A 13,042-nucleotide genomic window follows, 5' to 3' on the forward strand; every position below is an offset into this window, starting at 1 on the left:
ATACCACATGCCGCGGAGCGGCTGGGTCCGTGAGCCATGGCCGCTGAGCCTGCGCGTCCGGAGCCTGTGCTCCGCAACTGGAGACGCCACAGCAGTGAGAGGGCCGCGTAACGCAAAAAAAAAAAAAAAAAAAAAAAAGAATAATGGAGGAAAACACCTAATCCCATATCCTAAATATAGTTGCTGGGTTAAAATTTCTGAAGTATTTCTTGTACGCTTTAAAAAAACTTCACTTGCCTATTTATTTACAGATATGTACAGATATGTTTTCAAAATAGAGACCACACCATTGATGTATTTTGTACCTTGTTTATTGCACTTAATACACTTCCCATGTTACTAAAATTCCTCAAAGCCGATTATATGAATATATATTAATTGATTTAGCATTTTCTGTACTGTTGGACATTCAGGCTGTTTATGTTTTCACTGTTACAAAATCATGTTGTTATGAGCATTAGCATACATAAATCATTATCTTCACACTTGATTATTTCATTTGGAAAGATTTGTTAAAAATATGTTATGCGTCTAATTTAATAATTACTACTTTAACACAGACCATTGGATTATTGGTATTCAGGTACCTAAAAATTCCTTAAGTAGAATTTTTTGTTGGTAGATCTTAAGCTTTTCACTCTTGAGTATCATTTCTTTCTACCACAGTTGAGAAATTTGAAATAATTTTTAAAATTACCTCTTTATAATATAAAATTTGCTATTCCATACCACCTAATCTATAATATGACCAACTTTCAATTGTTCATTTACCAGTTGAGGAAGTGAAGTATAGTGGAATGAATTCTAAATTGGGAGTCAAGAGACTTGGGACCAACTACCTGTGTGAGCATGAGAAAATCACGTTATTTTCTGGTTCTCTTAGGTTTTAAAAAGCTGCCATTGTCAAATGGTGGCTGCTATCAATAAGGTAAGTTACTTAGATAATATTTTTTAAGTGAAGTATTTTAGCTTGGTCACACCTTACAATGCTGCACGTTTTTATATCTTAGTTTTCCTCTGTCATGTCAATGATAATGTTTCTTTGTCATCTCAGGAAGTGGAAACAGAGCAATACTTCACTCTCTTTCTGCCAGCATTGAAGGAGCGTGGATATGATGGATTTTTTTCTCCAAAGTCACGTGCCAAAATCATGTCTGAGCAGGAGAGAAAGCATGTGGATGGTTGTGCAATATTCTTCAAAACAGAAAAGTGAGTTAAGGAAATGAAGCATAATAGTGTACTTATTTCTTTAATTCCCACACATTTGAAATTGTCTTTGGTTTGACCCTGAAATAGACAGGTAATATAAAAGTTTAAAGCTACTGGTAATGTTTTATTTCTTAGGCTGTGTATTGAAAATAACAATGTTTACTGTATTATTCTTTATGCTTCTTTTGCCAAATTACATTAAAAATATTAAAGAGTATATACTTGAATATGATGCTGTATTTCTATATATATTTTCATGAAGTAAAATATTAGTTTTTGTGTAAAAAAGAAAGTAGATTTTTTTTTTGCTAGTTGACCTTTTTCAGAATCATTCATTTTATGAACTTTTCATCTTTTTAAATTAACATTCTATATGTTTATTTAGTCATTCATTCACTAAATGTTTACTGAGCATTTGCTTTGTGACGAATGCTGTGCTAGTCACAATAGTCTCAAAGACATACAGTTTCTATCCCACTCAGAGCTCTAGTAGGAAAATCTCAATCTGATATGGTATATATGAGGTGGAGATATGCAAGGATAGATCAGGGAGGACAGGCACAGGACTTATGGAGGTAGGGAGTTAAAGGATTGACTGAGACAGGACAATGGAAAGCAGTCATGACCTGAAATGGAAAACAGAAAACGTGACCTTTGTTTTTTCAGGGCTGTAATATAGTTGATGAAAATACAGTCAAAGGTAAGAAGATGATGACTGCTTATTAAAATACATGAACAATCCTGTAGAGACCTCTGTGCTTTTAGTATTCTTGAGTTTAAAATGGAAGAGAGTATCTGTTCAGAGTTAGCGACAGGAATTAAAGGAGATAATGAATGGATAGGTACTTCATAAATCATTAAGTGTCCTGGAAATATTTATATTATTGTCATATTTCTCTGTTTCTGTAATCCTTTGCAATATTAGTATTCTCTTTTACTGGGTTTATGATGTTGTGCACATTGGATTTAGGAACTGCATTTCCTACTTGAGGGTGCAGAGCTGTAACACTTAGAAGGCTATCTCTCCCTTTTTTTTTTTTTTTTTGGGTTTGGAACTGTGAAGAGTTTATTTTGTGACTGTTTATTTCATTCTTTAATTTATTTATTTTTATTTTTATTGAAGTATAGGTGAGTTAAAATGAGTCAGTTATACATACATTCTTTTTTATATTCTTTTTCATTATGGTTTATCACAGGATATTGAATATAGTTCTCTGTGCTGTGCAGTAGGACCTTGTTTATCCATTCTATATATGTAACAGTTTGCATCTACTAACCCCAAACTCCAAATCCATCTCTCCCCCACTGCCCCTCCCCCTTTCCATCCCCCCTGGGCAACCACAGTCTGTTCTCTATGTCTGTAAGTCTGTTTCTGTTCATAGGTTCATTTGTGTCATATTTTAGATTCCACATGTAAGTGATATCATATGGTATTTGTCTTTCTCTTTTTGACTTACTTCACTTAGTATGATAACCTTTAAGTCCATCCATGTTGCTGCAAATGGCATTATTTCATAGAAGGCTATCTCTTGAACGCTGGCTGAGTGGCTAGATGGTTAGCGGCAGATTCCTTTGGTTATCATCCTGAGGAAAAGAGAGAAGTATATTTTTGCCTCATAAAGGCTGCCAGTTTTACAGTGGAAAATTTGAAGGAACCTCCAATAGAAGACTGAAATATATGGATTCTCATAGAGATTGTATCCTGTAGTTAATAACTTAGGTTTGATACATTAGATAGGGAATCATCTACTAAACGCCTGTGACTATTTTCCTATATTTTCCTGTCTGGTGCCTATTATAACAAATCATTTCAATGTTTTTATTGATACAAGCCTATTTATTACCAGCATGGCATGTTATTTTAAGTAAATGAATTAAGTGAATTTGAAAGATATTTGAGCCCCTTCTTCTCACTTATTTGTACCTACTTTCATATCTTTTCTGTGACTTTTTAATAGAAATTTTTCATTTGTTTAATAATTAGTACACAGCCCTGAAGTATTTGAGGTCAGGATATGCTAAATTCTTCTAGTGGGTTGGTGATTTTTCTTTTTTAACAAATTTTAGAATAACAATAGCTATTACTTTCATAGTGTTTACATGTCTGCTGTTTTCTTTTATTTATACTGATTATTTTATTTAATTTTTAAAGCAATCCTTAGAGGTAGGAATAGAGCTATTTCCTCATTTTTATAGATGAGGAAACCAAGACATAGAGATTATCTGGCTTCACAGTCAATGCTTTTAACCACTGTACTAAACTGCATCTTTAGATTTCTTTTTTTTTTTTAATATTTATTACTTTTTTTTATTGAAGTATAGTTGAATTACAATGTTGTGTTAGTTTCAGGTGTGCAGCAAAGTGATTCCATTTTACATATATATATTTTTTTCCAGATTCTTATATAGGTTATTACAAAATATTGAGTATAGCTCCCTGTGCTATATAGTATGTCCTTGTTGTTTATCTTTAGACTTACTGTTTCAGCTTCCGATATCACTTGTACCTATTAAAAGGTTACCTCATTTGGGAAATACTGCCTTGAATTTGATATTTGTTACCAGTATTCATGCACAAATTTCCTTGAAATACCATAATTAAAAAAAGAATTACTGATAACATTGAGACATGTAACATCAATCTGCTTTTCCATTTGCCATTGTTTCTTTCTGAAAGATGATAATACATAAAATTTTTTTCATTCCCTTTACAGTTTTGAGAGGAAAATCTAAAATGCCTTGATAATTTACTAGAGGTAATTAAGATTTTGAACTAACAATTGTCTAGGAAACTTTAAACAACCAAGTATTTGAAAATTGATACTTGAATTATTAAAAATGCTGTAAATTAGTTAAGAGATAAATACATAGGAAATACTTCGACACATCATTTGCATTTCTTTCCTTCTTCAACTTTTTGCCTAACATGGATCCAGCAACAGATGAAGACCTTGAGTGTGATATGTTGTTAAAAATTCCACATGTTTTGAACAGTGCCAAATAACTTGCTGATGTCATGTTATCTGTCCAATGCCAAACTATTTGGAATTTAACACAAAGTATACTATGCTGCATTTCTTCTACTCCTTCTTCAGATTGGAGAAATGATGCAGTGCAAAGAAAAGACTGTTTGGAAGTCAGGTGGTTCTCCTGCTTATGTAGCTGTATAATCTTGAATGAGTCACTTACCCTTTCTGGGCTTATTTTCTCATTTGTACATATTTGTTTATTACCTTGTAAGAGAATTTATATGATTTACAAGACTAACAGTTAAAAGATAGCTGTAGAAGAGTGCTTCAATTCTCTGTACTCATTCTCAAGGTCTTAATCTTCTAAAACCAGAGTATCAGATAATTTCTCATCTTCATTGATGAAATTTTTGTCCCTTCATGGAAAACAGTGGTACAGAGTGGGTAACAATAAATGGAAACTATAATAATCACTATTTTTAGCAAATTATTATAATAAAAATCTCTTATCCATCATGATGGAAGGATAGTATATTGCTTAGTAATGGCTGGGGCACAGACCATTATTCAGAGAATTAGAATACATTATATTTTATATTGTTTTTTTGTTTTTGTTTTTGCTATACGCGGGCCTCTCACTGTTGTGGCCTCTCCCGTTGTGGAGCACAGGCTCCGGACGCGCAGGCTCAGCGGCCATGGCTCACGGGCCCAGCCGCTCCGCGGCATGTGGGATCTTCCCGGACCGGGGCACGAACCCGTGTCCCCTGCATCGGCAGGCAGACTCTCGACCACTGCGCCACCAGGGAAGCCCAACCCCTATATTTTATATTGTATACATTATATTGTATACATTCTAGTTTAATCTTTGGGGATTCAGAAGACACTTCAAGATTTGGTAGCACCTTTTGGTCATTATGAACATCATTTTTTGGGTAATTAGGTGCATAAAGATACCAGAAAATAGAAATTTGGGTTGATAAGATGCCAGAAATCACCTTTTCTTTGTCCTTTATCTTAATAAGTGTTTTCTTCAGTGCAAAATATTTTATAAAACAGACATATACATATAGGTCTGTATTTTGTGTGTATGTGTAAGAAGAGACTGTTACTATAGATAAGTTTTTTAGAGTCAGAAAGTTTCTCTTTCCCATGTTTTGTCCTATAGACAAAACAGTTAGTAGAAATGGAGTCTTGGAGCCCGATACGCAATTTGAAGAAATCCAGAATGTTGAAAAATGGAGCAGAAACCAGATCTAGATACTAGACTTACTTGCTTTTCCTGAGGTTAGCAATTCTGATCTGATCATGCTTTGTTTCAAATCAATGAGAAAGGGAAAGATGAAAACAGCAGTTTTAGAACAGTGTGACCATTACACTGTGAAGAGGCAGTCTCTTCCAATAGGACTGGGAACTAGGTTGTCATGGTGCTTAGTCCTTACTGTATTGCCTCTGCTGTCTGTCTCAGAGGTACCAGGTAAGGCCAAGTCTTTGTTTTTCCTTCTATATTACGACAGGTAGTTTTGTGGTTGAAAAGAGCTCATTCAGAGGTTATAGTGTTGTCCCAAAATGACCTATTGTGATAATCCTGTCTTACTAGTTTCTCAGTTACTAATTTTTTCTGTCATAGGTGGTGGTTGTGTTTAGAATTTTAAAATCTGAGATTGTGGTTTCTGGTTTCCAGTGTTAGCTTTCCCATTAATTTAATCTGAAACATAAAATTATTGCTTTATGCCAGTTTCCTTTACCTTTCCAGTATGGATAATAATAACTGTTCTGCCTAACTTCAGAGGTTTCTTATGGGGCTAAAATGATCAAGAATGTGAAAGTGCTTTTAGTGGTTAAAAGAGTTGTACAAATATAGGTAGGATGGTGAATATCCTCTTTTCTTCACTGTTTATCTCACTCTCTAAGCTTACCTTTTCTAGCAAATTGTTTTCTGGAATTCCCATGATTACTTGAAAGGACCTAAGAACACATTTTATAGCATCTTATGCTGAATATACAATAAAAACTTCTATTTGGTTTAGGTTTAAGAGTGAGTTTAATGTGGTCAGAAAGGGTCGTAGTTAACAGAAAGTAGAAGCAGAGTGAAGGTTATTTGGTTGTAGGTAGGAGGGGAGAAAGTAAGAAGTAATATTGTTCTAAAGTAGTATGGATAGAATATGGATAACTATTTCTTACTATTTTATAAGTGTATTATAAATATAGTATAAAATAAACACAAACACAAGATAAGTTATAGGAGATTATAACTCCCTATACTGGTGCTAGAAATCTCATTTTCTAAAAGCAGAGTCCCTGAAAAGTTCTTATGGTTCAAGAAGTATATCTGTGCTCTTATTTAATTCTCACTGGAAAGAAGGAATTTTCTTTTCCTTAGTTCTCAACTATCTCTTTGGTTCTTCAACTTCTGGTGAAGCTGAAATAATAAAATTGAGCGTATAACGCTGACCCTTTTAGTATCTCTAAGCCCCAAGGAGGGAAGGTGTAAGTTATAATGACATGTGCTCTATTTAGGAAAACTGGTTTTATTTTTCTGAACTTTTTGAAACCAAAGACATTATAAAGCAGATACCTCAAGAAGATTGGGAAGTTTCAAAAGTCAAAACTAGGGCAATACAATTATAAATTATACTAACAATGAGGAAGAAAGTTGGAGGCGTAGTTGGAGGCATCTAATGAACCGGGAAATTGTTCAGGATTCGTTTTAAGAGGAGGGTTTTTTGTTTTGGGTTTTTTGTTGTTGTTGTTTTGATTAAAAGTCAGTAACCAAGTATGTATTGAAAAAAAGAGTTTATGAACCTATGTTCTTTGCCATGAAAATTAAGAAAAAGGGAAAATTGGGTGAAAGTGTTAAGGCAACGAGGATGATATTTTAAATAACATGTGCACTGTAAAGGGGTATACCTATGTGGATTGTGCCATCACTAATTGACGATCAAGAAAAAACCAGAGGTATATGCAACTTCTATTTTGCTTTCATGGTCTCTGTTGAGGAGAATTATTTTCAAAGTGGAAAGACTAAGAGCAGGTAAGGAGGAGATTGGCAAACCAAGAAGAGATTGGTGAGCCAAGAGAGTCACTAAAGTGCCTTAACTAGTTAGGTTTCCATATCAATATAATTATATCCCATGTCCCCATAGTATTAAAATATCTTGCCAAAGTATGATTAGAGGAGTATTGTGTTGGCCACAAAGTTCGTTCGTGTTTTTTCCATAAAATGTTACAGAAAAACTCGAACGGACTTTGTGGCCAACCCAATAGATGGCATGAATATTGGTGTATAGGAAAAGTCCTAACATACTGGGGACAAATAAACCACTTCATTTTTCAAAAAATTGGCGAGCCTCAGTTTTCCTCATCTTTGTAATGGTAATAGTAATACTGTCTGTTGCAATTTGAGTTCTCCAGAAAGAAGACTCCAAGTTACTTTGGTATTTAGGAGTTTATTAAGGATCAACAACTGTGGAAAGGAAGGGGAAAAAGCACAAATTAGCATAGAGAGTAGAGCTGTGTTGCAGACCAGGACAGCCTCAGCTGACCCCACCCTGTAGCTTTAGAGCTGAAATGGCCTGTGAGAGTTAACCCAGGAGGGACCAAAATCCCCAGACCTTTATCTTTTGCTTTTGATCTGTAATTGGATACGTGCCACTCCCAGAAGTACTTGACCTTGGTGAGGGAGCTCTCTGCAACTGGAGCAATTCCTGAAGGATTGATGAGGAATCTGGGCAGCATCTCTTCATGTCCACCCCTTTGCAAAGTTTTAACAAATTTTAGGACTAATATGTATGAAGTACCTATCACAGGTCTTGATACAAAGTAGATCCTCAATAACGGACCCCTTATTTTTTTTATTATTATTATTTGTACTGTCCTATTGAGAATTTTGATTATTTAAGAGAAGACATATATATACATATAAGATTTATAAAAACTGAAAAGCTGGCAGGGATATTTAATCTTTTGGAAAAACAGAATGTAGTTTCCAAGTACCCTTAATATCTGAATGGGTGAACTAATGGGCAGAAGCTCTTGAAATGATACTCAACAGAAATAAAGTCTGCTACTCTTAGATTATTAAAGGAAAAGAAAGAGGAAGAGGTAAAATTATTTGAGAGCACAGAAGAATATTTACATGCAAAAAGGTTCATTACTAAACTAAATGTTAATTACTATAACTAATGGCATTAGTTATAATAGTTCATATCAGAAGTAAATGTCCAACACAGAATAGTTCAATTATGGTGAATCTGTATAGTGGACTATAATGCAGTCATAAAAATTGATTTTTGAAACATATAGTATTTTATAGGGAAACATCCATGGTAGAATGTTCATTAATATAGACTTAGAGTATTATTCTAATTGTATAAAAAATGTTTGTGTGCACGTGCATGGAGAAAAGTCTGGGGAAATATATTGACTTGTTGATGGGGGTGTTAGATTGCAAGTGACTTGAAATTTTCTTTATATTTTTAACTCATCCCCAAATCTCTATAATAAACATATAACTTAATAAAATCATTTTTTCACTTGTTTGTTTTTAAGCATCTATAAATGCAGAACTGAAGAGAACTGGTTTAAGAGCTAAAAGAACCAGAAAGTTTTAGATATATATTAGTACTTATTTGGCTTATAAATAGCATGGCTGTCCCCAAGTGCAATTTGTCTTTATTAACAAAAATACAGTCCAAAATGAGGAAGGCAGTAGTTCATTTTTGCCCAGTTCTAGGTACTGCACCTTTAGGGTGAACTTGAATTTTTCAAATGAACAACTGTTTTACACCATATATCGTATAAAGAATTGATGATTTCTTTTCTGGAGAAGACTTGGGGATGATATTTAAAGTAGTGTCAAATGGAAAAGAAATTCCATATTCCTGTAAAGAAATGATGTAGATCTAGTTTTGATGGAAGAAAGATACAGGGAAACAAATTTTAGTTAGGGAAGACAGTTCTAATAATTAGATATTCTCTAATAATTAGACAATTCTAATAATTAGATATATTAGTTCTAATAATTAGATATTAGATATGGGGGGGAGAATATCTAATTATTAGAACCCCTACCAAATAATAGCCTGACTTTGGTAGAAGAAAAATATTCCAATATTAAAAATATAACTATTAAATAGGATTTTCAAACTTTCCTACAGAACCCTAGGTTCCTATACATAAGCCTTAAGAGTTAATATTTACAAGATATTTCAAAAATTAAATACAAATAATTAAACTGTAATTTAAAAATAACATGTTCACTCAGATGTTTCAAATATCAAATTTTAACACTTTGGAAATTGATAACATGTTCCTGATATGCTGCTTAGTTGACTTGTTGCAGACCTCTGAATTGAGTCTTTCCTGCTTTCTTTTTCTGAGTTCAAAGTCAGTTATTTACCACTTGTATCTGTGTGTCAGTGTGAATCAGGATTTTTATTATTAATGCTGTGTAACCAAAACAGAATAGAGAAATAAACTGGGTACTGAGACTGGTATGACTATAATTATCGTCTATACCCTCTGATTTCAAATTTTTATAATCATCAAAACAGATTCATCATTTTCAGTGACTGATTTATTTAAACCTAATACTGCCTTTATCTGTTTTATATGTAAGAATCTTACCAGAAATTGTTTGAAAAAGTATTCCACTGCTTAAAGACATTTTTTAAAGTCTGATATGGAGGATGATCAATTATATCTGTAGAACTTATTTTGAATCTGCCTGCTTCTCTTTATTTCTCTTGCCTTAGCCTAAGCCACCATCATCTGTCATCCAGACAACCTCAGAAACTTTCTAATTGTTCTCATAATTCCTGAACTTTGGCTCCTGTAATTCATTCTCTACAATGCAGCTGCAGTGATCTTAAAAAATATAAATCAAATAATAACATATCCTTGCTTAGAACCTGTTCAGTCAGTCTTCCTCTTAATCCCCAACACCATTTCTACCCTTCCATTCCTTTCTAACCTATAAACATACAAAGTTGTTTGCTGATCCAGGACCTCTCACTTCTTCCTCTGTCTGGAATGCTCTTGATTCCATTCTTCATCTTGGTAGTTCCTCACCCTTCATATTTCAGTTTAAATATCCCCTCTTTAAGGTAAAGGGTGGAAACTACACTCCCTTTAATCACTCTGGCTTAGGAGTAGGCACCTGACCCGACCTTTTATTCTTCTCAGCGCATGTGAGACATTCAGAATTGGAGCAAGGAGAGGAGTATTATTTCATCTAGCAGTGCCCTGCAACACAGTAAGATGTTAGCATTTTTGAAGGAATGTGTGCAGGCTTCTCTTTCAAAGCTAGAAGGAAGATGGGGTGGGGACCTTTTATAAGAGCAAAGATGTCTTTTCTCCACTTAAAACCTAGTGAAAGGTACACAGTATATTTAGTAGGTTTTGGTTGTTTATAAATACTTCACAAACTTAATAAAACTAGGCTGACAGAGGTTAAATGGCTTGACCAAAGTCATACTGCTATTTAATGACAGTGCTAGACTCAATTCTATTAAATCGTACAATGCTACAATACCTACTCTGGCACTAAGGAAAGGAAATACTAGTGCAGATGCAGAAGCTGTAATCGCAGCGAGAGCCATTCCTCATCTTATAGAATCTTTCTTTCTGTTCACTTACATTCACCTAATTCCAGCTTTCTAGTAAAAGCCAGATGGAAAAATCGGCTTCGACTTAGCCGAGATAAGGGTGTGTCCCTGCATTTTCTTGACAGATTTCTTGATGTGGTGAGAATAAAACTGCAAACAGGATAGGTAGATTTTATTCTTATTATTTTTAACATCTTTCTTGAGGTATAATTGCTTTACATTGTTGTGTTAGTTTCTTCTGTATAACAAAGTGAATCAGCTCTACGTATACATATATCCCCATATGCCCTCCCTCTTGCTGTTCTTTCTTATTAACCTGCTGACTTAGTTAAGGTTGTGTTCACCTTTGAATACCAGAAGATCCCAGCAGTAGCTTAAAGAAGTGGGAAGAGAGTAATTTTCTCACACAAGAAATCCAAACATGGCAGAGTTCAGAACTGGTTCAGCTGCTTTTCCATTCAGAGTGGGCTGTCTTGTACCCTCCTGTTTCTCACCACGGGGGCAGAGATATAAAAGGGTAAAGGAATACACACATACACATACATGCACACACACCATCTTTGCTAGGTGGCACTTCCAAGAAAGTTTCTACAGTAATCAGACCCTTTTCCTCTCATTGGCCAGAACTATACCACAAGGCCTCTTGCAGCTAGAAGGTGACTAGGGAGACAATGAGTAGCATCTATATCTTGTGCTCCCTTCATTTCATGGCTTTTAGCATGATAGTCCAATTATCTAATAACATAATACTAATGCATTGTACCTTTTAGATTTACATTGGTGCAGAAGCATACAGTGGAATTTAACCAAGTGGCAATGGCTAATTCAGATGGATCCGAAGCTATGCTGAACAGAGTGATGACAAAAGATAATATTGGTGTCGCTGTGGTATTAGAGGTCCACAAAGAACTATTTGGAGCAGGTGAGTGCAGTTTAAAATATTCTTACAAAAAAATAAACACCATCTGAAGTGCAGCGAGTCTTGCTGATATTTATTGCATAGTTATTTTCTTGTCTTTTGAGGAACGTTAAGGGAAACAGGCTGGAAAATAGCACTAATTGTGTAAAGCGTCATCTATATCTTGGAATATTACTTGCCAGGTAATCTGTAAAAAGAAAAGTCTTTACTATGCCATTAATTCCAAAAGGTTATTTGAAATAAGAATAGTTTTAAGCTGAATTTGGAAATTATGATGATTTGGTTCTCCTTTTAGCCCTATTTTTAGCTTCTTGACTGAAATCTTTTGTCTTTAAGGTTAAGTACTTGGCACATTTTCTCTAATTTCTTTGTTAGATCTCAGTCATTGTCAGGGTAAGAGCGGCATCTTTTATCTACCTGGTACTTTTGTTTTCCACTTTAGATATTTATAGCTTCCTTCAAAGTAAGAAACTCATTATGTACTTTGCATATCCAGACCTTTTTTGCCCCCTCTCTACTGCCTGCCTTTCAGTATTTCATTGTTTACTTAACTATATTTTAGCTAAGAGCAAGGAGAAGGTGTCAAGACCACATCAGGGCTTTTTTTTTTTTTTTTTTACATCTTTATTAGAGTATAATTGCTTTACAATGGTGTGTTAGTTTCTGCTTTATAACAAAGTGAATCAGTTATACATATACATATGTTTCCATGTCTCTTCCCTCTTGCGTCTACCTCCCTCCCACCCTCCCTAACCGCCCCCTCCAGGCGGTCACAAAGCACCGAGCTGATCTCCCTGTGCTATGCGGCTGCTTCCCACTAGCTATCTACCTTACGTTTGGTAGTGTATATAAGTCCATGATTTTTTTTCTACCTGTAGAAGAAAAGATTTTTGCCTTAAGTACTGATTGAATTATTCAGACCATGCATATCTGTCAAACCTCCTTTTCTCACTGTTCTTCAGTTTATCCATCATCAAAGACAATCAGTCTTTGATGTGAGATTTTAAATTCCTTCTTCTTTTGTGGCCTCTCCATTTTTACTGACTTTTATGTCCTTTCCAGTCTCATTCTTCTCAAAAGTTTGGTACCTTTTTTTCTGGTAATGCGAACATTGAATTTCTTTTAGAGTTTTACTCTCCTTTTAATTTTCAGAAGAGTAATTACAAATTATATAGTTAAAACTTTCACATTCTGAAATACCTCTCTCTTATACTCCTGGAAGAGTAATTTAATATTATAGAAGGTGCTTATGGCCTTTTTGAAGGGGCAAGTTTTTAATATTTAGTATAGTGAACATTTAATCTACTGCCAAAAGTGACACTGTAAAACTCCTAGGGAAA

At 34.4% G+C, this 13,042-nt stretch overlaps 1 protein-coding gene across 1 annotated transcript in view; it reads left to right on the forward strand.

Moving 5' to 3' along the window:
* Positions 1–13,042, forward strand: part of CNOT6L (CCR4-NOT transcription complex subunit 6 like) — a 119,886-nt gene that overhangs the window by 90,668 nt on the left and 16,176 nt on the right. The window contains exons 8-9 of the mRNA XM_007455410.1: positions 1,055–1,209; positions 11,554–11,705. Coding sequence (XP_007455472.1) covers positions 1,055–1,209; positions 11,554–11,705 — 307 coding nt within the window. The remainder of the gene's footprint in view (positions 1–1,054; positions 1,210–11,553; positions 11,706–13,042) is intronic.

This window comes from Lipotes vexillifer, unplaced genomic scaffold (assembly GCF_000442215.2).
Source record: "Lipotes vexillifer unplaced genomic scaffold, Lipotes_vexillifer_v1.1 scaffold749, whole genome shotgun sequence".
In the NCBI taxonomy this organism is placed as follows: domain Eukaryota; kingdom Metazoa; phylum Chordata; class Mammalia; order Artiodactyla; family Lipotidae; genus Lipotes; species Lipotes vexillifer.